Source organism: Furipterus horrens, unplaced genomic scaffold (assembly GCF_987537825.1).
Source record: "Furipterus horrens unplaced genomic scaffold, mFurHor1.1.pri manual_scaffold_15, whole genome shotgun sequence".
NCBI classification, from domain to species: domain Eukaryota; kingdom Metazoa; phylum Chordata; class Mammalia; order Chiroptera; family Furipteridae; genus Furipterus; species Furipterus horrens.
The window spans coordinates 14,261,934-14,286,775 of record NW_028327185.1 but is presented as its reverse complement, the minus strand read 5'-3'; the positions used below and the strand labels follow the sequence as shown (position 1 = coordinate 14,286,775).

General features: G+C 40.9%; 1 protein-coding gene across 1 annotated transcript; it reads right to left on the bottom strand.

The window, feature by feature from the left end:
• Positions 1-1,594: 1,594 nt before the first annotated feature.
• Positions 1,595-24,842, bottom strand: FH (fumarate hydratase). Its single transcript, XM_090263325.1, has 10 exons — positions 24,646-24,842; positions 18,543-18,677; positions 17,554-17,664; positions 15,855-16,031; positions 13,350-13,532; positions 11,142-11,307; positions 7,863-8,066; positions 6,288-6,415; positions 3,935-4,088; positions 1,595-1,786 (listed from the first exon to the last, which is right to left on the bottom strand). The coding sequence occupies exons 1-10, from the start codon at positions 24,775-24,777 to the stop codon at positions 1,644-1,646; spliced, it is 1,533 nt and encodes a 510-aa protein (XP_090119451.1). The 5' UTR covers positions 24,778-24,842; the 3' UTR covers positions 1,595-1,643.

Sequence of the window (24,842 nt, the reverse complement as noted above, 5' to 3'; positions counted from 1 at the left end):
TTATTAACCTTTTCCACACTTCTATAAACACTACTTACGTTATTAAACGTATTCTACACTCTTAAACCTACGTAACTTTAACATACATATACAGTACTGCAAAATCCCACGATACAGCGAAAAATCCGTGATAAATAATTAAATATAATATTTTTAAAAATCCCGCGATACAGCGAGGCCGCGATAAGTGAACCGCGATATAGAGGGGCTCCTGTAGTCCTGTCTCCAGTTGAGCCCTCGAATGACAGCCTGTTTAGACTGAGGACAGCGGCGAAGGCGAAACAGCCAACATCAAGCTTCACAACCACAGAACGGTCGCCCGTCTGCTTGTGGAGTTTCAGGCACCGAGGCGCAATCTAGCTGATTTTGTTTTGTAACTTTTTTCCAATGAAAATCTTTAAAAAAAAATAGACTAAGGGAAAGCATGTTTTGTTTTCAAGCGAATTGCACAAATATCACATCATCACCAAATGGAAAATGCTGGCAAAAACAATACTGCATGAGCTGAAAGGTCAATCCTATAGGCGCTACAGTTCCATAAAAAAGATCTGAAACACTTTAACAGTAAAAAAGAATGCACATTCAGACTTAAGAGATTAGTTGTAAAAACTTAATTTCATCTTTGATCACATTTCAAGAACTTCTTAAAAACTGAGATATAATTGACATATAACATTATATTAGGACTTCTGTTCTAATTACAGTTTTTAAATCTATATACGCTACCTTCTCAGGATCCCAGGGGAGCTGGTGTTAATGTGACTAATTTTCTGAGAATATCAGGGGTAAGAACACCGTTTTTGGTTTTAACATACTTACTAAGGCATTGCTTAAAAATGAGATGCTTCAGTCAGTGGGAGTAGCTCTCTTCATGATCCTGTTATTTACTGGGTTGGCCAAAAAGTTCTATCACATATATGCACATGCGGGCACACGCACACACTCATACCCCCACTCAGAAGGGCAAATGTTTGGTCAACTTATGCTCCCAAATGACAGAAAAACAAAAGATGCCTGAAGGCAAGATCTGGGAATGAGTTAACAAGTAGGTTTTTACTACCAGGGGAATGTTTTTAAAACACCAATAACCAAAAAAATTAAAACTCTTTAAAAATTGATATGGCTCTTTTATAAAACATATGAAGTGATAAACATACACAAATACCAGATTCAACTATAATACACAAGTCAATTAACATAAAAGTCTGTTTTCTTCTTGATTTTATACAATTATTTTATTTTACGCTTTAAGATTTTATTTATTTTTAGAGAGAGGGGAAGGGAGGGAGAAAGAGAAGGAGAGAAACATCACTGTGTGGTTGCCTCTGTGCACCCCCAACTGGGGACCTGGCCCACAACCCAGGCATGTGCCCTGACTGGGAATCGAACCAGCGACCCTTTGATTCTCAGGCTGGTGCTCAATCCACTGAGCAATTCCAGCCAGGGACTATTTTACACTTTTTAAATTCACTTTGGACCTTACACATCCTGGAGTTTTACACGCTGTCCAAACTGCTCTGCTATAGACAGTCAAGTTCAATAGCAGTTTCCTTCCACATTTACCCTTTTTTGTTTAAAAAACAGAAGGAGTCTATTTTATGTTATATTTTTTACAGCACATTTTTATTATAAACGTATGGAAATCACTTTGGACCCAGCATGTCCTGAGGCTTCACCCACTCATCAAACTGCTCAGCTGTGAGGAAGCCGAGTTCGATCGCAGTTGCCTTTAAGGTCGATCCTTTTTTGTGCGCTGTCTTGGCGATCTTTGCTGCCTTGTCGTATCCTGAAGAAAAAGTAGAAAGGCGACACAGGAGTAAGTAGTGAAAGCTGGCTTTCTAAAGGAAAGGGCAATCATTATGTACTTGACATTGAAGTTACCGAACTCTTTAGCAGTATTTTTTTAATCTTAAAAATTCTTAACAGTTGCCATTTCCCATAGAGAATAACATCTTTACTTTTCTTATGTAATATGGGCTTAAACGTCCTTTCTACAACAGATTTGTTCCTAAATTGAAATTGCCCACTCAGGTATCTTCATGGGGGGAAAAATGAACAATATAGCAACAGGACATAAAAATACACATCTTAGTAGTGTAAATGTGTTGTTTCAAACATGCTTGACCAGAAATAATGATCTTTGTAAGAAAGCACCAAGGAGCCAGCTGCGGCGGCACCGCAGGCCAGGCCCTGCGGGGACTGGCACCGGGGGTCGGGGTCGGGGTGCCCCAGGGCTGGGAGGAGACCCCCTTCAGAGCCGCCTCCAGCAGCTCTTCTCTGCTCAGCGGCCCACACCCCTCTTCCCACACTGCAAGGATGCAGGCGCGGAGGCTTTAGCATAAATACATACCTGTATTGTCTACTGCCGAGTTACTAGCTTTTAAAATTAACAAAGGTAAAGGTAGGACAATTGTACAAGTTGTCCTGACTTCATATAATTTTAAAAAGTCAGAAGGCCAAAGTAAGAAAGGACAGAAAAAATGAAAATGAAACCAATCATGGACAAAGAAAAAAAATTACCAAGATCAGAGAACTATGACCACAGAGAAGCCTGCGGAGACATCTAACCACCAACCAGACGAGACGGTACGTGTCTGTACGCAGTCACCGTTCATACATCAAATTACGGGCACAGTTAATTTTCTTAGTTACCTGGATTTGTGGAGGCTAAACGTGCTGCGAAGGGCATTTACTGACCCGAGTAATTCTGACTAAGAATTCTCACGTCGAACGCCAGGGGCGGTGTCAGCAGTTCTGTCCTTCCAGGTGTATCTGACTCGGAGTCTCCGCAGTAGGCGAACCCCTGGGGGCTCTCTGCGACCCTAGACACTGCTGCCCGCCGGCCTGCGACACGCGCACGGAGCCCTCGGTGGGACGCGTAAGGCCCGAGTTCCGTCACCAGTTTGCCCGCTTATCCTCCCACGGCCTTCACCCCACAGCGAACTGGCTCCAGGAAGGGCCATCAATCACACAGCTTCAGGAGCGCCCCCAAATTACAGGTGCCGGCGGCACGCTCTGAAGTCCAGACGTAATAAAGCGGCTCTCACGCGAGCCTCTGAGTGCCCGTGCCTGTCACCAGCTGAACGCTGGTTCAAGATGTCATTACCATGCTGGGCTCAGGGCTACCCGAAGCAGCCAGATGAGCTCTCGCTTCGTAAGACTGCAGTGAAAGCGTGATGTCCATCCGGGAATATAAAATCGGCCCGGAAAGGTCAGGATCACAGGAAAACGTATAAAAGAAGTGACCAAATGCCAAATGACTGGACCACAACGCGTTCTAAAATAGAAAACCAAAGACTATGTTCCTCTCAGCTCAGCCGCGAGAAGGTGGGAAAAGCCTTTCACCGTGTCGTCCCATAATGCAGGGGATGCCCCACATTTCATGGGATCACTGTGGTCAGTCTGCAATAAAGTCTACGTTTGAATCTACATAATGAAGTATTGACAGTTCTGGGAAAAGCTTGCAATACAAAAGCCATGGTTTTAGACAAAATATTTGCATTTCCCCCTCTGCCTATAAGCAATGAATTACCCTTTTTCTTCTAATTAAACAGAACAAAAACAAGGCAGAGCAGAGCATCTAGAGAAGGTAGAAAAATGAATTCACTCCCTGTTGCTAATCTGCCAGTGCCACCTAGTGACACTACCAACAGAGAGGATCCTTCCCAGCGTCTCAGAATATAAAGCACCTGAATTCCATTAAGATCAAAATATACTTTCAAATATAATGAAGCATAATCGATCAAGTTTTTGGAAGAACTATGACATTCACAAGTTATATATAGTGTCTTACAACTCAGTTTCAAATATTTTTACAAGGTTTTACTTAAACAATGTCCAAACGGAAACTGTTGTCTATAACCACTGATCCAGTAGTTCCTTCAGCGTTTTAATTTTGTATTTAAAATTGCATTGTCATCCCTGAAGCACTGACCTATGTGCGGGTTAAGAGCCGTCACCAACATCAGCGACTCGTTCATCAGCTTGTTGATTCTCTCTCTGTTGGCCTGGATACCGACCACGCAGTTTTCCGTGAAAGAAACAGACGCGTCCCCCAGCAGCCTGGCCGAGTGCAACACGTTTTTAATCTAAAAGAGGAAGAGAGACTTATTAAGCCTATTTTTTTGGTCCATAACATACAGTATTATTTACTGGTTCTTAAATGAATATATATATTCAATACCCATACAGCACTCTTACAACTTTTAAGGCATCATACTCAAGACAACAAATACAAAAAAATTATAAATATTTGAGGACACAGAAATCTAAAAGAGGAATAAATAATCAATATAAATAACTAACACACACGCTAGCCTGTGGTATTATATAACACAGGTATAAAATGTTAGAGAGCATAGAGAACGAGAAATTGATTCCCGTGGTAGGAACCAATGAAGTTCTCCTCAAGGGGGGAGGACTTAGATAGCCAAAGGGGGAGCCGAGTCTTCCCTGCAGAAGGAAGAGGTGCACAGGTACAGAGGTCAGAGGTCAGGAAGTTCAGCGTGTGTCTGAGGAAGTCGGTGAGGTCAGGGCTTCCCAGTTCTTAATGATCATCACCTTTTCTTATGTTTAACAAGACACATACTCCAGTCACTTTAAAATAACCTTTCACGCAATATATAAACAGTATAAAATCAATGAGTTTGTTTTAGCATTTTCTTTCTTTTTGGTAATATTCCAACATGGATTAAGATAGATACCCACATCCTAATCTCTTCTGGTTTAAAACCCAGGGTCTGAAAACTATACTCCCAACAATGGACTCAAGTAATTCACAGAACTTCAAGATTCATTCATTTACTAATAATGACTATTATTACTAATGCTGATTATCTTGATTTATTTTCTATTAAGAACAAAAGAGTTTGTTTAAAAAAAAAAAAAGATTAGAAGACATTTACGGTTATGAACTTATACTTGCCAGGCAGCTGGTGTTAACTGTTTGCAATGTGACCTAAGAGCAAAAGCTTCTAGGTCTGAGTTCTGCTTTAGCCGGTCTTCTTTCTATTTTCCACTGGAATGCACAATCCATAAGGGCAAAAAAATCTGTCTTATTCATTGTTCTGCCACTAGCAGCCAGTACAGTGCCCGATACGGACCAGCACTCAGTAAATATTTCTGCAATACACTGAATGAATATACTTCATTTTGTCATTTGCGTGTTCTCATCAAATTAAAATCAGACTTTACTCCAGATACAAACTGGAAATAAGCTTCCATATTTTAGACATAACATCTTACACAAATAAAGGGCTCTTATGATGACAGCTTCGTTAACGGAAGCTGGGGAAATGGATGATAGATGATACCGTCTTGTTGCAGCTTCATAAAGATGAAGGAAAAAGAAGTTTCAGTGAACACAATAATGTTGTCGAGGCACGTGGAAGAGGTAAAACCAGTGAGACAAAGGCCGGGCGAGAGGAAAGAACGTGGGGAGAAAACGCTGAAGGAACCAAGGGCGAGGAGAGTGTCAGGAAGGGAAGAGTCAAGGCCGGTTGCTACTGAGAGAGCTGTGGCACATCTGTTGGACGACGGAGGTCACAGGCCACTGCAAGAACGACTCCAGCACAGGTAGTGAGCACAGCGTGAGTGACAGTGAGTGTGGGTTACTCCTTTTTTCGTTTTATTTTTTAACCCTCACCCAAGGACTTTTTTTCTTTCTTCTTCTTTTTCTTTTTCTTTTTTTTTTTTTTTAAGAGAAAGAGTGAAACATTGGTGGGAGAGAGAAATAGTAATTGGTTGCCTTCCTCGTATGTGCCCTGACCGGGGATCGAACATGCAACCTGGGTATGTGTCCTGACCAGGAATTGAACCTGTGACCTCTGCGACCTTCTCGTCCATAGGACAATGCTCCAACCAACTGAGCCACATTGGCCAGCGTAGGCTACTCCTTTAAGACCGAATTTGAGGGAAGAAGAAAGAAACAGTGTGAGGAAACAGGATTGAGCAGGGCTTTATCTTTTCTTTTTTTTCATTTTAACTGAGGAGGCTTACACTTATTTCTGCCCACTGGTATCTCCACCATTGAAGGGCAGGGAAGAAACCTGTACCCAACCTTCCAGAATTTTTCTTCTATTTAAAAAAGCAAGCAACCAAATTACTTGAGCTAAGTCACCTAACTGAATATCCAGGATTAATTCTCTAACGTTAATATGTACTTGACTTCCAGCTGCTCATTATACCATCAAGTGCTTAATGTGGGACCTACAGAAAGTCCATGAAAGACAAAAAGCAAGATTATTGGCCTTCAGGCAAAAACACTAAGAATCAAATGCAAAGCTCACCATCATTGGCTTGAAAACATTCAATTCAAAATGTCCATTGCTGCCCCCAACGGTGACAGCCACATGATTCCCCATGACCTGGGCAGCGACCATGGTCATTGCTTCACACTGGGTAGGGTTCACCTTGCCTACAAGAAAACCATCAGGAAAAGATTCCACATCAGACATGGCTTCACGTATCAGTTAAGAATAGGTTTCATGTCAAATAACCAAGAACAGAAGGAAATCTAATTTCATTAAATAAAGACACATAATAAAGCAGGGCCCCAACCATCAGTGCTGATTTAATGAGACAAACCGACCAAAGAAAGGGAGATGGGTAGCCGCAAACTGTGAATCACTCGATGGCTAATAAATAATGAGTAAAGAGTACTTGCAAGTACACGTTAAATATAGTTGTCTCCATCTTCATGGCTTTCGCTCACTCTAGCCATGCCCGCAGAGCCAGGCACCGACTGTGCGCACAATGGTAAGTAAGGAAGCTGCAGGACTTGGAGGTGGGGGCGTGTGCCGGCAATTACAACAGGCACGTAGTAAAGGCAGAGAAGGGCAGACGGCTATGGGAGCACGTCTAAGAGGGACCTCACCCCCACTGGGGGAGCGTCTCAGAGGACAATGACATTAAACTGGGATTTTCCTATTCATTGTATGAATCTCCAGAACCCCGCCACCCCCCATCCTAGTAACACTCCTCTGACAAGCCCAAGTGTGAATCAAGCATCCTAGATTCCTGACCAATACAAAGCAACACGTGGGAAGATCAATTCCTTTTCTGCAACTCTCCATTTCTCTTTTTCAGGCACTCACCTTGAATATGCAATCAACTAAATTCACGTCATTTTTCAACAAGAAAACTTTAAGATCAGATCTCTTCTCCTTCTACACATGCATAGAGTTAAAGGAATTTACAGTCAGGTCCTTCTTTTTCACTCTCACCCGTCTCTGTTGGTTTCGGTCTCTGACTCTGTCACCTGATGTCCTGCTGCCTCAACTCCGCTACCTGCTAACGCGACCAGCACCTACTCTCCTAGCCCCACCCTGTTCACTGGTCAGCTTCTCCCAGGCTGAAGGCCACTCATTAGTCACTCCTTCGATGTCACTAGGCACCCAGCCACGGTCACCTAGGAGTGCTGCCCACACTCCCCCACTGGCCTCAGTGGACGTCACCTGAGTCTGCCCAGTGACTTGCCGGTGCCCGTGTCACTTCCCCAAAGCAAATGCTGAAATGAGAGGCGCTTGGTGCCACTCATCTTTATTCAGCCCATGCTGATCGCTTCCATTGCCTGTTCTAAAACTCTCTTGGCTCTGGATTGTGGAAGACAGAACTATTACACACTTTCCAGTGTGGGAATCGAAGTGCACAGTACTGCCTAGAAGTCTCCTGTACCGTTGGGCGAGGTTCCCTGAAGTCCTCATTGAAGGTGGCCCAGAACGACATTCTGAAACAAGGGCACCACACACGGCCCCATCCACCTTTGGGATCCTGGGGTCCCGAGCCAAAGGAGACGTGCTGTTCAGGTGGGATGCCCAGGTTGGTCAAGTCCCAGGTCTAAGATTTACCAGCTACGTGATTACCTGGCATGATACTGCTTCCTGGTTCATTTTCGGGCAAAATCAGTTCTCCCAGCCCCGAGCGCGGACCGGAGCCCAGGAAGCGAATGTCGTTTGCTATTTTCATCAGACTGCAGGCGGCGGTGTTCATGGCTCCGCTGAGTTCAACCAAAGCGTCATGAGCAGCCAGGGCTTCAAATTTATTTGGAGCTGTAACAAAAGGTAAGCCTGGAAAAAAGATAATAATAACCTATATGAGTTAACAGGTAAAAATAAATGATTTTTTAATATCAGCGAGTTAAACAGAAAGTTCAGTACATGAAAACCAAAAACAATAGGAAAAAAATTTTACTTCAGAAATAAAAAATGTCTATTTCAAGACTAAAGTTTACCTACATATCTTTAAAAAGTTCTGAAGGATTGGAAAGAATCAGTAACACTAGCACATGTAAAGGACGAAAAAACAAGTACAATAAACATAGTGAAAGAGGGAAACACCGCCCTCCTGCAAACGCATGTACGGTGCCTGACGACTAGAACACAGGTGAGAAGTATGTAAGAGTCACTCTGCTCCGTTCTACATGCCTTTCCCGGAACAATTTCACCTCCAGCTCAGGCTGCTCTCTCGCCCCTCTCGCCGGGCCCCACAGACCCCCTGAGAAGTAAAGGAGCCAAAATGAGTCATATCATCTCAGTCACTCTCTCCCATGTTCAAAATTTTGAAGATCTACATATTTTAAACCCTGCGCTTCTTCTTGATTGGACCCCATCTGCCCAAGGACATTACCAGCGAACACAGCCTGAAACCCAGCCTGAGCTGGCTGCTGAAGGACTGTCTCTGCGGAAGCAAATCTATCAAGTCTGGGAGAGGAGCTGAACTACTCAAATGTGCAGATTCCAATCGAGGTTCACAAAAAAATGGGTAAATATGACATCACCAAGAGAAACTAATACAGCTCCAATAACTGACCCTACAGAAATGGAGATTATGAAAAGAATTCAGAATAATCCTCTTGAGGAAGTTTAGTGAATTACAAAAACTCAGACAACTAAACAAAATTAGGAAACAATGCATGAACAAAATGAGGCGTTCAACAAGGAAACGGGAGCCACCAAAAAAAGCACCCCCAAGCCCAGAAATCCTACAGGTGAAAAATATAATAACTGAACTGAAGAATTCAATAGTTTCCAAAAGAGATGACTATACAGAGAAAGAATCAGTGGCTTGGAGGAGAGGACACTGGACATTACCCAGTCGAGGAACAAAAAGAAAAAAAATAGAAGAGTGAAGGAAGAAAGCCTACATAAATTATGGCACACAATGAAATGAAAATATTTGCATTATGGGACTTCCAGAAGGAAAAAAGAAAGAGAAAGGGACCGAAAGTATATTTAAAGTAATAGTGGGTGAGACCTTCCTGAACCTTGGGAGAGAAATGGGCATCCAGACCCACAAGGCCCGCAGGAGGCCAAATAGCGTGAACCAGGACAGGGCTACAAGGCTAATTTTAATTAAATTATCAGAAGTCAAAGAAAAAATCTGAAGAGTGGCAAAAGACAGAAGTTACGTAACAGGGAACTCCCCTTCGACTATCAGCAGATTTCTCAGCAGAATCTTAGCCAGGTCTGGTATTTAACCTGGTACCAACCGCAGCGCCCCACGCTGCCAGTTCCTAGAGTCTTGGCATGGCAGCCTTTGCTCTTGCCGGTGCATATTTCAGTTGTTGAACACACCCACTGCACAGATTGGAACGACATATTCAAAATATTGAAAGAAAATCACTGTCAGCCAAGAATCCTATACCCGGCGAAGTCATCCTTCAGAAACAAAGGAAAGATAAAGGCTTTCCCAAACACACAAAACCAGGGACATCGTTATCACCAGACCTGCCTTACAAGAAATGCTAAACAGAGTTCTTTGAGCGAACATAGAAGAACACTAATTGACATCATAAACACATGAAAAGGTAGTGTAAATCTCACTGGTAATCATAAATATATAGTCATAGTTAGATTCTACAATACAGTAATAGTGATGCATAATTCACTTACAACTCTAGTTTACAAGTTTTTTGAAAAACGCAGTAAAAATAAGCATAACTACAATAATCTGTTATTAGTTACACAATATAGGAAACATGTAAATTTAACAACCTAAATGTGAGAGGAAGGAGAAGTAAAAGTACAAAGTTTAAAATTCTATTCAAGTTAAAACAGGGTGTTGTAAGTGTAAGATATTTTATGTCAGCTTCATGGTAACAAGGGAAAAAGCCTATAATGATTATACAAAAGGACATGATATGTAATGTACAATCTGTTACTATTTGTAAATAAATTAACAATTTAAAAAAAGAAAGGAAAGGACATGATAAAGGTAAAGCAGAGACTGATACCAAACCACATCAAAACACACAAGGAGACAGCAGGGAAAGAAACAGAACAGCTCGTCTACAAAGTAGCCAGAAAACAATTAACGAATGATAATGCTAAGTCCCTGACTATCAATAATGACTTTAAATGGAAACAAATTAAGTTCTCCAATTAAAAAGCAATGAATGGCTGAATGGATTAAAAAAGCCAAATGCAACAATATGCTGTTTACAAAGGACTCACCTTGCCCTTAAAGACACACACAGACGGGGAGTGACAGAATGGAAAATGACATTTGAAGCAAACGGTAAAGAAACAGACATAAAAGGCAGAGGTAAAATAGATTTTAACTAAAAACAGTGAAAAGAGACAATGAAGGTCATTATATAATGATGGAAGGTCAATACCTGAAGAAGATATAACAACTGCAAATTTTTATGCACCCAGCATTGGAGTGCCTAAATACATAAAGAAAACCAGATCCAAAAGTAGACATTAACAATACTACAATAATAGTTGAGAACTCTGAAATCCAACTTTCAACAGCAGACTTAGATCATCCAGACATAATCAATATGGAAGAGTGGATTTGCACAACATTATACATCCAATAGAGCTAACAGAGATATACAGAACATTCTATCCAACAACAGCAGAATTTACATTCTTCTCAAGTGCACATGAAACATTTTCTAGAATAGACCATGTGTTAGGCCACAGAACAAGTCTTAGCAAACTCAAGATTGAAAGCACACCAAGTGTCTTTTCTAACCACAATGGTATGAAGTAGAAAAAACACTCCTAAAATAAAACACAGGTTTGATGGCAAAATATTATTTCTAACTTTAAATTCACAAAAATGTAAAGCAGAAACATCCAGAACATATATAAAGTCGTATAATGAAATAAGTAATAATTCATATTATCACTGACCTGTGAGCGTGGCCACCTTTGCAGCGACCTTTTCTGCAAAGCCAATTCTGGTATTTAACCCGGTCCCAACAGCAGTGCCCCCCGCTGCCAGTTCATAGATTCTCGGCATGGCAGCCTTTATTCTCGTCATTGCGTATTTCAGTTGTTGAACATACCCACTGAACTCCTGAAAAGAGGAGGAAATTAGGGTGAGAATGTACAACTGCCTAATGACTTAGAAGTTACTCCAACTGCATTAAACAGAAGTTTTCTTAAGTATGTTTCAGGCACTAAATTTTAACTTATTCAAGAGGTATTTATACTATTTTAATTCACATGCTGAGTCAAGTATAGGAAAGAATGAGGTTTTATAATCCAATGAGGTAAGACATGCCACCTGTTTATAATCTAGTCTTAATAGAAAGCAAAGAACATAGAAGATGAACTTTAAAAGAGAATGACTTTATTACATCAAATTATTGGTTATTTTCAAGTTACTTCTTATATTTTGTTGTATCCCAGATAACTTTGAGAAAAACAAAACACTGAATCCTTTCAAAAAATAAATAAATATAGAAATATTCTCCATACAACTTCAGTTTAAAATCCTAATAGAGAATATAAGGATGTTTAACTCTGCTATTACTGTCACACTGGTTTCTAAAATATGGCATACTTTAAATAGGTAGCCACAGAATTGATCACGTTTGAACATGGCAAGGGCCTCATCCGTTAAGAATCATACGGGGCAAAAGGCATGAACTGAAAGTCAACTGAACGAGCCAGGATATATGATAACACTAACTCTATCTTTTTTTCCAGTCTAAAAACATTGAAAAGCCATGAATACTTTTGATTAGTTAGAAGATATACAAATCTTTCAAGGAACCCTGATCCATCTGATCTAACAATGCCCATACATGCAGCACCTGCTGGATTCACTCAAGAAATAGTATTTTTATTGGGGGAAAAAAATGGCACAAACTAAGAAGACAATTCCAATAAAAGCAAGTATAAATGCTTCTGATAAGATAAAGTCCAACTGGAAAACATAACTTTCTCCCATAACAGGTAGAATGACGAGTTGACACAGCAGGGTGTGCCGTGCCCAAAGGGGCTTGAGCAGTGGCTGTCCTCCACGTGACACAAAGAAGAAAACATGTGGAAGCCAGAAGGACACTGAGAAGTTTCAATAACATATGCTACAGTTCCTGGGAAATTAAGCATTGCACTAAGAACCAGTGATGCCAAGAACAAGAGACACATCTCTAAAAGGTAACTTGATTCAGCGGGCTCAATTTAGGCCTATCATCTGTATTTCAATTAATCGTTTCAAGTTTTCCTCCTTCCCTCAGTGACATGATCAAGCTTTTTTCAATGTTTGCTGTCATCGAACAAGACTACAAACGGCAGTGAGTCGGCAGCAGCCAACCTCTCCCCCTCACCCCCATTTCTACAAAACTACCCTTTGATGCTTGGCACGCAGAACCATTCCTTGGTATGTAATCTGTGTGCGTCCTAGCTCCCCACCCGGGGTGGGCTCACTAGGGCAAAAGCTGTTCCTTGTGTTCCCTACATTTCCTCTGTGATACATACTACCAGACACCTTTCAGGTACTGATAAAGAAACATACAAATACTTTCCGGTATTTTGGAGAAGAGTAATACCACTTTCAAATGCGGCCAAAACAATTTTAGAGTAAAATAAGCCTCACTTAAGCACTTTGATATTAGCATTTAAAGAACACACTAACTTAGCGTGAGAGAGACAAAGAAGGATGAAGGGGATGATGATGATAGCTAACACCAACGCACGCTTACTACGGTCGGGCACTACGGTCAGGCATGGTTCCGAACACTCTACACCGAACGGCTTACTTGAACCTCACAGCTACCCCACGAAAACAATGTTATGTTCCTCATTTTACGGCTCAGAAAACTAAGGCACAGAAAGGCAAAATATTTTTCCTAAGGTCCCCCAGCTTGTACACAGCAAAGCTAAGATTTGGACCTGAGCAGCCTGACTTGGAGCCTGGCTCACGGCTAGTTTGTTCTGCCCTTCCCTAAGTGGGTGTCAATAAAAACTACTGACTGGTGAGTGCAGAACAATCTCTGTCACTGAACTGCGTGGTTATAAACCTGGCCTTCTAAACCAGTGTGATTTAATATGCTGGCCATTTGTATCGATTCCGACCCCTAACTTGAATCAAATCTCATCACACCCATATACCTGTCCAAGAGTGAGCGGGACAGCATCCTGCGTGTGAGTGCGCCCAATTTTGATGATCTGGGCAAACTCTTTGGATTTCGCTTCGAGAGCATCATGCAGCTTCTGCAGTCCTGGCAGCAGGACTTCGTGAACTTCCATTGCGGCAGCTATGTGCATGGCTGTGGGGAAAGTATCATTTGAGCTCTGTTGGAAAATTGTCAAAAGAAATGTAAAATGTTAAATCAGAGGCGACAAAAAACTAAACTCAGATGTCTCAAGGAAAAATCTCACTAAATGATGACTGAACACTGAGCATATTTTTAGTACTTAATTGCGTTTGTGTGCAGCAAGTCTGAGGTCGCTTAGGGTCAAATAAGAAGACACCTGCTTTCCTTTATGGACTGTCCTTAGGACTGCATTATATACACCACCAACAATGAATATGGTACACATTACTCCATCCGCCTGCTAATAAGTGACAGCAAGGAATAGAGAAGTAGGTGACAAGTGCGTGCCAGCACAGCAGTAATGTCTTACAGTTACGCAGTGCTCACGGCCTCTCGTAAGCATTTCTCCAGTAATGGGACTGAAGGAAAATGCTGATAGGTCACCGCTTTAAAAATATGGAAGCAAGCTGTCTTTATTGGACTTGCCAAAATAGAGACAAGCAGACTGAGGCCTGACAAGGAAGTCAAAACTCTGTGCTCTTTCCTCCCCTGTAATCCATACTTTTACATTGTGACGCTATATAAAAAGGTATATTCATTATTTTTTCCACTTTTTATTATGGAAAACACCCAACGGCTTACAAGAGGAGGAGAAATGATATAATGAACACTCATGCACCTATCACCTAAATTCAAATAATTATCAGCACAAAGTGCGCCTTGTTTCATCTATAACGCCACCTCATTTCCTCCACCTGACCATACCCACTGGGTCATTCGGAAGCAGATTTCAGACTGCAGTATATAGAAAGGATAAATTCATATTTAAAGGCAAGCCCAGATTTGAAAAACCCTTCACACAGTGAATTTATGTGAAAGTTGCCCCCCTTACTGAGTTGTACACTTGAAATCTGTATGGTTTTGTGAACCAATGTCACTCCAATACATTCAACAAAAAAAAACAACTTCCCCCTGAACACTTAAATATGCGTATATTAAATTACACCCAGTACCCAGATCTTAGTTTCTAAATACCATATTCCAAGAAGATCCTCTATGAGTCCCTTAGAAAAAATGGGCACTTACAGGGCTAGGGCAGGGAAAATACAAGACGAGGAACCAGGGGAGCATCTTTTAGGGCAAAAAAGTAAATAAGTAGGGTTCTTAGGGGGAAAGCACTAAATTATAACTCTAAGAATAAAATAAATATTCATGAAACCATACCGATAAACATTAATGATTGAACAAATAAACAACTGTGGGGAGAAAGAAGAAGATAAATTGTTACAGCAGAATTTTAATTAATAAATGTATAAGGGAATGAGAGGAATAGAAAATCACTATTAAAATACCGTAATAGAAATTGCTATAGGCCAGATCCACTGAGGAGCAATAAAATTCACGGGCAAAAGTTTAAGGAGACAGGATATCTGCGGAGTCTCAAAGTTCTCTATGAATCCTGTGGCGATTTTAACACATGTCCAGAAAACTCTTAAAATTCCTCCCTTTAGGGCGTGAAGCTTAAGTGTAGTTCCTGGGGTACAGGCAGGACTTGGAGACTCACCCCTAACAGGGAACAGCAGGTGGAGACACCTGGCAGGCACCATCTCAACCAGGTGGCTCAGGTTACCATGGCCACGACTGACAGTCACGTGGCTGCCATGTACCCCTGACACGATGCAACAAGAAGAGTCCCCATTTCTCTAATAGTCGTCGCAAAACCCAGTCTCATTCTAGCCATGGGAAAACAGGAGACAGAGCCAAACCAAGGGACAAAATGCCTGCCCACTCCTTTCAAAAGTGACAAAAGACATATTGTCACAGAGTACAGGAGACTGAGGGGGCACGATGATAAATGCAATGTCTAGTCTGGACTGAATCTTGACGACAAAAAGTTCGTTGGCAGGAAACTAGAGAAACCCTAATACAGTCGGTTCAATTAAGAGTATTGTGCCAATGTTAATTTTTAGAATGGTAAATGTACCAGGTTTATATAAAATGTTTAAGATTAAAGAAGGCTGGGTAGAGGGTATATAGACACTCTTTGAAGTGTCTTTGCAATTCTTATATAAATTTAAATTATTTTGAAATAGTTTTTAAAAACCCAAAACAATAAAAATATACATATATACTAAATTCAGGTGTCCTAAAAGCAGTTTTTCCCTAAGAGTGATTCTGATGAAGTTTAGGACGTTAGACGCAAGGTTTCTGAAAGAAATAAGAACATCTAAGAAGTCCTTTCCATTAAAGAATTTAGAAGCAGAATGAACCTCTTTGTCAAAAGGCCAACACCTGTTCGATAAGACAAACCTCAGGTATTCTTTTCAACTTCTAACAAAGCAGAGATAAAAACACTGACCTGGCTTTTATTGACATGATCATTGGGGTGCACAGGTTTCTTGCTGCCAAGCTCACCTCCTAGCATTTCAATGGCTCTGTTGCTGATGACTTCATTCACGTTCATGTTTGTCTGGGTCCCTGACCCAGTCTGCCATACCACAAGGGGAAAATGATCATTTAATTTGCCTTCGGCTACCTGCAGAACAAAACGTTAAACAAGGAATTTTTTATTTAGCTGCTTTAATCACCTATGATTATGCCGGCACCTTTTATCATTCTATTTTAAAGGTGTCCACTCTTTTCCTGTGCTAAATGGCTCACTGATGGTGCCACACAGTTGGTGGCTGTCCAGCAAGTCCCAGCTTCCGGTGCATCACTTCGTTCCAACCCCGGCTACTTTAAAAAGTGAATGATGATCTATTGTGAGTTGACTAAACCGAATCAAAGCCATCTTTCTTCTATTTCTCCAGCTGCCTCCTCCACTCATACGCAGACAGGGCCACATGTTCAGGCTGGCAAATTGTTAAGTCTTTAGATACATTCACTGACGGTGCTCAGCAAGAATATCCAACAGATGTTACAGTTGGAGTCAGTGCAATAAGGACCTGCTGACTTGAGAGCATCGCACAGATGTCCATTGAGGAGCAATTGCCAAGTGCACACACAGTCCAAATCCGTTCCTGTTTTTGTCAGATGTGTATACTTTCACTTAACGTGCTGGTTTTTTTCCTAATTTTGTCATATTTTTACACTTCAGTTAATGTGCTAGTTTTTGCACTGTAAGCTTGCTAAGAGAGTGGGTACTTAACCTCATCTTCTGGAATAATTTTACCTTGAAAAAAGTCAGCATGCACTTTAGAAATCCATTACCTTAAACAATTAGTTCACCTTAGAACTGTTTTCCTAGTTATATAAAAATAATAGGTGATCAGCGTAGCAAGTTTTGAGAACTAAGAAAAGTGTACTAGGCACTGTGGCCCCAGCCCTCAGAAAAAATGACAATTAACATCTTGACATCTCTTTCCAGTTTCCACTCCAAGCAATGGGAGTGTGCATACATATATAAAAAAACACATTTTCTGCTCATTTTTTCTCAACAAAATTAGAATCATAAAACATATATATTTTGCTACCTTCCCCCCACTACTTCTTAAATGGTAGGCTTTATTCTACAACATTCTTTAGAAAACTAATTTTCTACAGCTTCACAATATAACTTATATATGCAGCTGTTATGGATCAATACTTTCTAATTTGTTATTATAAAATGGTGTTGCAATGAACAACATTATGTACAGGATTTTTAAACTGTTACCTTTGCTTCCTTCAGGTTATGATATTAGAGAATTAACAAAATAACTTTCCCCATATTATCAAATAACCAACTAGTTTTTAAATGAATCATTTATGTATAAAATGAGAAATAAAATATATAACTTAAACAGTGTTTCTTCATAATTTTCCTTAAACTAGATAAATTCAGAGGAAAGGTCAAGAGAATTTAAAAAAAAAAAAAAAAAAAAGAGGTGTATGATCATCCACAATATTTTAAGCAGCATATTAATGCATATCCTCATCAAAGACTAACGCTGCCACCCTGCCTTGAAATTCATGAACTCCAAAATTCACAGCGCCCCTTTCTCCTGCCAGAGCTTGTTACCACCCAGTGGATGACACAGGACTGACGCCATAACAATAAGCACACTTCTGCCTCCTACCTCATCTGCTGCCTTCATGATTGCATTAGCAATCTTTGGATCGAGACCATAATCCTGGTTTACTTCAGCAGCTGCTCGCTTCAAAATGCCAAAAGCTTTAATAACTGGGATCTAAAATTAATCAGAAAAATATCTCACATATGAAATTTTAGTTAAGTATGAAAAATTTAAGACCACTATTTTATGCAGGTGCGAAAGTTGTACATTAAACAATAACTTAAGTAATGTTATGAACATAAATTGTTTAGTATATAGAGAAAGGTTATAGACAGGTACATAATGAGCCAAGAATCTTCATGCATCTATTTGCTTAGGGAACCAAACAAAAGCAAATGCAGTTCTTTATGCATCTTACAATTTATGACACGTCACAATTTTAATTCCTTTAATTCCCCTTTCTTAGTGGTACACATCAGTGCATCTTCTAACTGACGTCACCTTAGCTTTAATGAAATATGACAGAAAAGTGTTCTAATCATTAACTCACTCATGTGGCATTGAACAAATACATATATATTATCTATTATATGCCAGCCATGGTAAAGAATAATATTTTTAGGTATTTGTGTATACTCTTCTGGAAACTGACACCAAGGTAGATAGTAAGGATAATATTAAAGAAAACTCTGTCTCTTTTAAATCAATTTTCTGAAACTCAGTGTTAATTAGTAAAATAAATGAACAAAAAATTTAAGTATTGAAATTAAAAATGCTTAGACTGTTAGATTCTAGTAAAAAAATCCCAGCAAAAATAAAGACAAATCACTTAGTTATATCAAACAACAACGCAAAATATTCAAAGTCATAGCTCAAAGTAACAGTATTCAAAGAGTTCTTTGACATTTCAATGGAAGAAACATCTCATTACTCATAAAGGTCTCTAGTAACTACATTTAACTCTGTAAAATTTTACTTATAAAATAAAACGACTCATTAGAACAAATCCTAGTTCATCCAGAACAAGCCAATGTTTCTCCAAGTGCACTTACCGGCATGCGCTCTGTCACTCCGCCGATCTTAAAGTTCATTGTAGATCTCACTGTCTGGGCGCCATAATACTTATCGTTTGGGACCTTGAGTTCACCAAAAGTATCATATTCTATCCGAAAGGAATTCTGGCTAGCCTAAAGATAGAGATAAGACACTGTTATGGCTTGAAAAGAAATCAAGTGTCAAAAGCATAGCAACGGTAAGAGAAAAAAAACCTTAGTAAGTACCATAAAGACAGAATATTCCATTTTCACTCATTCTACTCCCCTCTTCCAGCTCTTTTTTGGAGAAACGACTGTCACACAAATTTATTAATACAGATGTTAAAGACAGATTGCACAATTCACACACTGCACAGATGTAAACACAAAGAAAGCTTTTGAAGTAAAATGAATCTTTTCCAATTCAGGGTTATGCCTATTATTGGTCAAGCTCTGGCCAATTCAGTGTACTCAGGGTAATGCTTATTTTACTGGGAACTTTAGAAAACAGTCTAAGAATGGTACTTGAAAATTTGAAAATATTATATATTTAATCAGAGCTGAACTGTGGTCTACAAGTGCCACACAGGAGAGACAGCTTAGTGCAACAGAAAGAAGCCAGACTCTGCTGTCACCTCAGCCTGTCAGCTTTTCTCCTCTATAAGTAAATGTGCAGACAAAGGGAATGCACTAGGTCAGTTCTTAACCTTTTCAGGGTGATAGAACCCTCCAGAAATACGAGGGAAGCTACGGATCCTCTCTCTAGAAAAAGTAACTTAAATACATACATATAAAGTCTTATATATGATTTTAGTGAGTTTATACCTTGAAGCCCACCCACCAACCAGAATACGAACCTATGACCCAAAGTCCCTTTTATGGAGAACCCAGGAGTTCTACCAAGTACATCAACTTATACTAATAAAAAAATTAATAACTGCTCAACCAATATTTTATGACACTAAAGAATTTATTGTAAAGCACTAGAAGTTTGGAACTTACACATGATACTTTATATTAAGGAAACTTCAGCGATACTCAGAGCTTTAATTAATGTTCATCTAGCATGAATTATAAAATATACATAGTCAAAGAATTCAAACAATTTTAAAATCCCTAACCAAACAATTTTGTTTTAGTAAATAGTCCCAACAAGAACAATTTTAATTTATAGTTATCTCCTGGGACTAGAAAGATTTACAAAATCCTTTATTTATTATGAAGGCTTTTAGATTGCATAAAAAGAAAAATATCATTGTATCTAGGTAGAAATATAGGAGTAAAGTTATACTCTTTTTTTTCCTATGCCTAAAAGCCTGCAGAAAACTGGCCTAGCCAATAAGGAGAGGCTAATAAAAACACTCATACTCTGGCATTCATTGTGCTAGGCAGAAAACACTTTTCAGTAATTACTTTGACTTTCACAATCATCCTAGGAGATCTTATGTACCATCTCCACCTTAAAGGAGACACTGAGGCTTGGAGCAATTAAAAAATCTCAGCGGATCACCCAGAGAGCAAGGAGCAGAGGCCTGAAATGCTCAAACCCTGGACTGTCTAATTCCTAGATTTTTTTTTTATCACCTCTTCCATAAACCAAGAAACAGGGAGTAACTCCAGATCAGCCCACAGTAAGCCCTTGAGTTGCACCCCTATCCTGTAGCATAAAAGGAGTCGAAGGTGCAGTTCAATTTTCCCCTAACGGAGCTTCGTTACACGGATACCACTGTACACAAATGTGCCTCCTACTCTGTAAACCAAAGGCAACTGGGTTCTATACCTCAAGCATGCAGAAATTAAAATGTTTTGCACTATGATCCTTGCACTGGATGTCCTAAGTAAGTAGCCCTCCAGGTTAAAAATCACTTGGTCCAACACTAGCAATGACAGCAGTGGCTCTGGACGCACGAGCCAGGTTCCTCTTCTTTTCCATCCCCGTGTTATGTGACAGCCACAAAGAAGGAAGACTGGTTTCCATAAGGCATTTGTGCAATCAGGCTCCAGTCCCTAAATTTATACCACTGTCTTCTGTGTTCAAAACTTTTAAATTTTCATCATAAAATAGCAATAACTTTGTCCCCTAAGTAACAGGCCTCACCCTGACAACTCCCTGAGACTCCGCCCCACCACAAAGGTCACAGGGCAACTGGCTGGGGGTGACTGGCCATGGTGAACCCTGGAACTTTTACTAGTGGCCTCAGACGCAGCACTGGAGCCGAGTCTGAATCTGTATCAGGCTAATGAGCACCGCTCGCCCCTACCTGGTGACTCAGTGGAACTCGCATCCGGCCCAGGGCTCTTACAGTCACTAAGCCGAGCAGGCAGCTAGGCGACTCAGGTTGCTTTGGGCCTTTTGCTGACCTGCCCTTGCACTGAGTTCCTAACTTTTCAGGGTGATGGAACCCTTTGGGAATATAATAAAAGCTATGAAAGCCAGCCTTGGTGCGGAGCTTGGCCCTTCCCACGCACACCCAGGCCACAAACCGTGGATCACTTTGTAGCTCCAAACAGGTAGCCCAGGGCCACTCAAAGGCGGCACCTGACATTGACCTGCTTCAGAGTCCCTCCCGAAAGTCCCCAGAAGCAACACACCACATCAGAGCACAACCGAAGAGCGATCTCAGCAGACAACAGACCCTGCTGGGCAAACTCCCCTTTGTGGGGTCAGTTCCCACACACACAGCAGCTCACACACTGTGGTTGGAAACAATGCTCACAGTCAGCCAGCCTGAGAGTCAACCATACCCGTGAACAGCAACTAAGACTCAGCCACAACAGGAAAGGTCACAAGACCCACACAAGAGACATTCCAGGAGCACCTAACCCCGGTGATCAGAGACTGCACAGTTGAGCCCCACAGGACACCTACTACACGAGGCCACCCTACTGAGACTGGGAGACAGAGCAGGTCTGACTAGTACACACAAACAAATACAGAGATGAAACCAAAATGGGGTGACAAAGAAATATGCCCCAAATGAAAGATGAGAAGAAATTCCCAGAAAAAGAACTAAATGAAACAGAGGCAAACAATCAATCAGATAAGAGTGTTCAAAACAATGGTTACAGGGATTCTGAAGAAACTTAGGGCAAGAACGGATGAACTCAGTGAAAACTTAAGCAAAGGTTTCGTAAGCATAAAAAAGGCCATAGAAAACATAAAAAAAAAAAAAAACCTGAAAAATAAAGAGCACACTATTCGAAATAAAGAATATGCTAGAAGGAATACACTAGATGAAGCAGAGGATCGAATCAGCAATTTGAAAGAAAACACCCAATCAGAGCAGGAAAAAAAAAAAAAAGAATGAAAAAGAATGGAATAGTTTAAGGGACCTCTGGAACAACAAAGTATAACAACATCTGCATTATAGAGGTACCATAAGGAGAAGAGAGAGAGCAAGAAACTGAGAACCCATTTTAAGAAAGTACTGAAACTTCTCTACTGTGGTATAGGAAAAAGACACATAAGTCTAGAAAGCACAGAGTCCCAAACAAGATGAATCCAAAGAGGCCGACACCAAGACACAAAATTAAAAGGGCAATGGTTAAAGACAAAGGGAGACTCTTAAAAGCAGCAAGAAAAAGACAGTTACCTACAAGAGGGCTCCCAGAAAAAATGTAAGCTGATTTCTCAACAGAAACCTTTCAGGCCAGAAAGGATTGGCATGAAATATTCAAAGTGATGAAAAGCAAGGAATTACAACCAAGATTACTCTATCCAGCAAAGTTATCATTTAAAATTGAAAGAGAAATAAAAGCTCCCCAGACAAGAAAAAGCCAAAGCTAAATCAGTACTGCAAGAAATGTTAAAGGGACTTCTTTAAGATGAAGGAAAAAAAAGACGAACATCATTACAAAAAATAAAATGGCCATATAAGCGCATACCTATCAAAGGAAATGTATTAAATGTTCCAATCAAAAAACATAAGAAAACAAGACCCACGTATATACTATTTTCAAGAGACCGACCTCAGAATGAAAGACACACACACGGACTAAATGTAAAGGAATGGAAAGATTTTTCATGCAAATGAAAAAAAAAAAAAAAAAGTGGAGTAGCAATACTTATACCAAACAAAACAGACTTTTAAACAAAGGCTATAACAAGAGACAAAGGACATGGCACAACAATAACGGGATCAATCCAATAAGAGGATATAAACCTTGTAAACAATAATGCACCCGAAATAGGAGCACCCAAATACATAAAGCAAATCTCAGTGGACATAAAGGGAGGGACTGACAGTAATGCAATCACAATATGGGATTTTAACACCCCACTGACATCAATGGACAAATCTTCTGGACAGAAAATCAACAAGAAAACAATGGCCTTAAATGATGCTATACCAGGTGAATTTAATTGATATTTTTCAGAGCATTTCATCCCAAAGCAGCAGAATATACATTCTGTTCAAGTGACTCAGCCCTGCTAGAGCCCAGATGTAGCACCCTGTAACTTCTGGCTTTTCCCAAAACTGAAATCACCTTTGAAAGGGAAGAGAGTTCAGACCATTGAAGAGATTATGGAAAATACAATGGAGCAGCTGATGGCGACTAGGGGAACTGTGTGAGGTCCCAAGGTGCCTACTTTAGAGGGCGTCGTTGTCCTATGTACAATGTTTCTTGTATCTTGTGTCTTCTTCAATAAGTGCCTCTGTTTTTCAAACTGGATGGCTGGATCCTTTCTGGACAAATCTCGTATTTCTTATTACTTCACAAAGTCGCATAGAAACACTAAGCCATCTAAATGTGTCATCCATGACAGTAAATTCTTAATTGCAGAGTGTAATTGAAGAATTGAACTAGTATTATATGAATATTTATTAATTCTATTCTGAAATTTATTCATTATACTCCCTCCAATCTTAGATAACTTAGTTCCTCTGTGACTGACGCCTGCATCTAAATTTGTATCTGGTTTCAAGTTAACTTCATATATCATCGTTTCTTTCGCATTTTCTTTTAGGATTTAGAAGAACGCTATTTATCTGTGCACAGTTCTAATACAGGCTCTCTGTGGCATTGTACAGTTGTATAAGTAATGCAACACTGAATACAAAGACTATTAATGTTTTCTAAGAGTATGTAGCTTTAAATTCTAGTTAACAAAATTAACAAATGGGTTATCCACATTAGAGTTTCCATACAAGCCTTCATTCACCAATCAAGATATCCTCAAGTACACTGTCATACTTATATTGAAGAACAAACAATAAAAACAACAATAGCAACCACTATTTGAACATATACTGCCTCTGCTTTATGTAGATTATCTCAGTTTGTTACAATAACCACACAAATGTAAGTATTATTATCTTTATCTTATAAATGTGGAAATGTAAGCTTGGATAAATTAAATAATTTGGACAAAAATACACAGCCACGAAACGACGGCATTGGGATTTGACTGTGTTTTTCAGATTGCAAGGCTCATTTATTTCTGTTAGATACCTTTTTTCCAAAATAACTCTGGGGTAGCTCCTCAAACCCACTGTAACATGAGGGTGAATACATAACTAAGAAAGGAGGACTGGCACAAGAAAAAATAATTAACTGCATTATAAAACCATTCAACAAGTGAAAAACATCAACAAATCAGAATATCTCCGAGTATCATAGGCAAGGCCACCTGGACCGGAAAGCAGTCGGGGTGCAGCCTGGTGACCCTTCGAAGCCAGAGTTCAGAGGCGACCAGATCGGCGCTAGGCCGGTGTCCGGCCGACCAGGCCCTGCTGACCCGCAGGGACGAAGGCTGCCCCCGTTCCCACGGTCTCTGCTCTGTCCCGACGGCTGCGCGGCGGCCGCCCCCGCAGGAGCGCTCCCCCAAAACGCAGAGGCCCCGCGCAGCCGCGGGGCGTCCCAGGAGGAGCAGGCTAGGACCCTTGCTGCCAGCTGCCGTCTCTGTGCACGCGCTCACCCGGGGGTGGAAACGCCACCCCTGCTCTGGAGGCGGCACCCCGAGGCGAGAAGGCCAACACGCCGCGCGAGCGCGCAGCCCAGCGCCGGACTCCGTGGGTACCCCCGGGGAATCCTTCCCAGCAGCCCGCGGGCGCCGGCCGGCGAGCCGGAGGGCTGAAGGTCACCGCGGGGACGTGGGGGGACGGGAGCCCGCGCTCACCATTCGAGCGGTGTTCGGGGGCCGGACTGGGAGGGCGGCCGTGCCACCGAGACCGGGAGCCGAGACTGAGGCTGAGGCTGGAACTCGCACGAGGCGACACGAGCGCGCGAGGAGCCGGAGTGCGTGGTACATGGTGCGGCAAGAACCTGGGTAGACTTTCAGAGCGGCGGAGGCCACTCCTCCGGGCCGCTGTCATT

Bases quoted from the DNA above. Each gene is read 5' to 3' on its own strand.
- FH (XM_090263325.1), bottom strand. From the start codon at position 24,777: ATGTACCACGCACTCCGGCTCCTCGCGCGCTCGTGTCGCCTCGTGCGA. The intron at 16,032-17,553 runs GTAGGAGGCAGA...TTTGTTCTGCAG, and splicing joins TCATGAAGGCAGCAGATGAG to GTAGCCGAAGGCAAATTAAA. The intron at 13,533-15,854 runs GTCAGTGTTTTT...ATTTTCCAACAG, and splicing joins ATCATGTCAATAAAAGCCAG to AGCTCAAATGATACTTTCCC.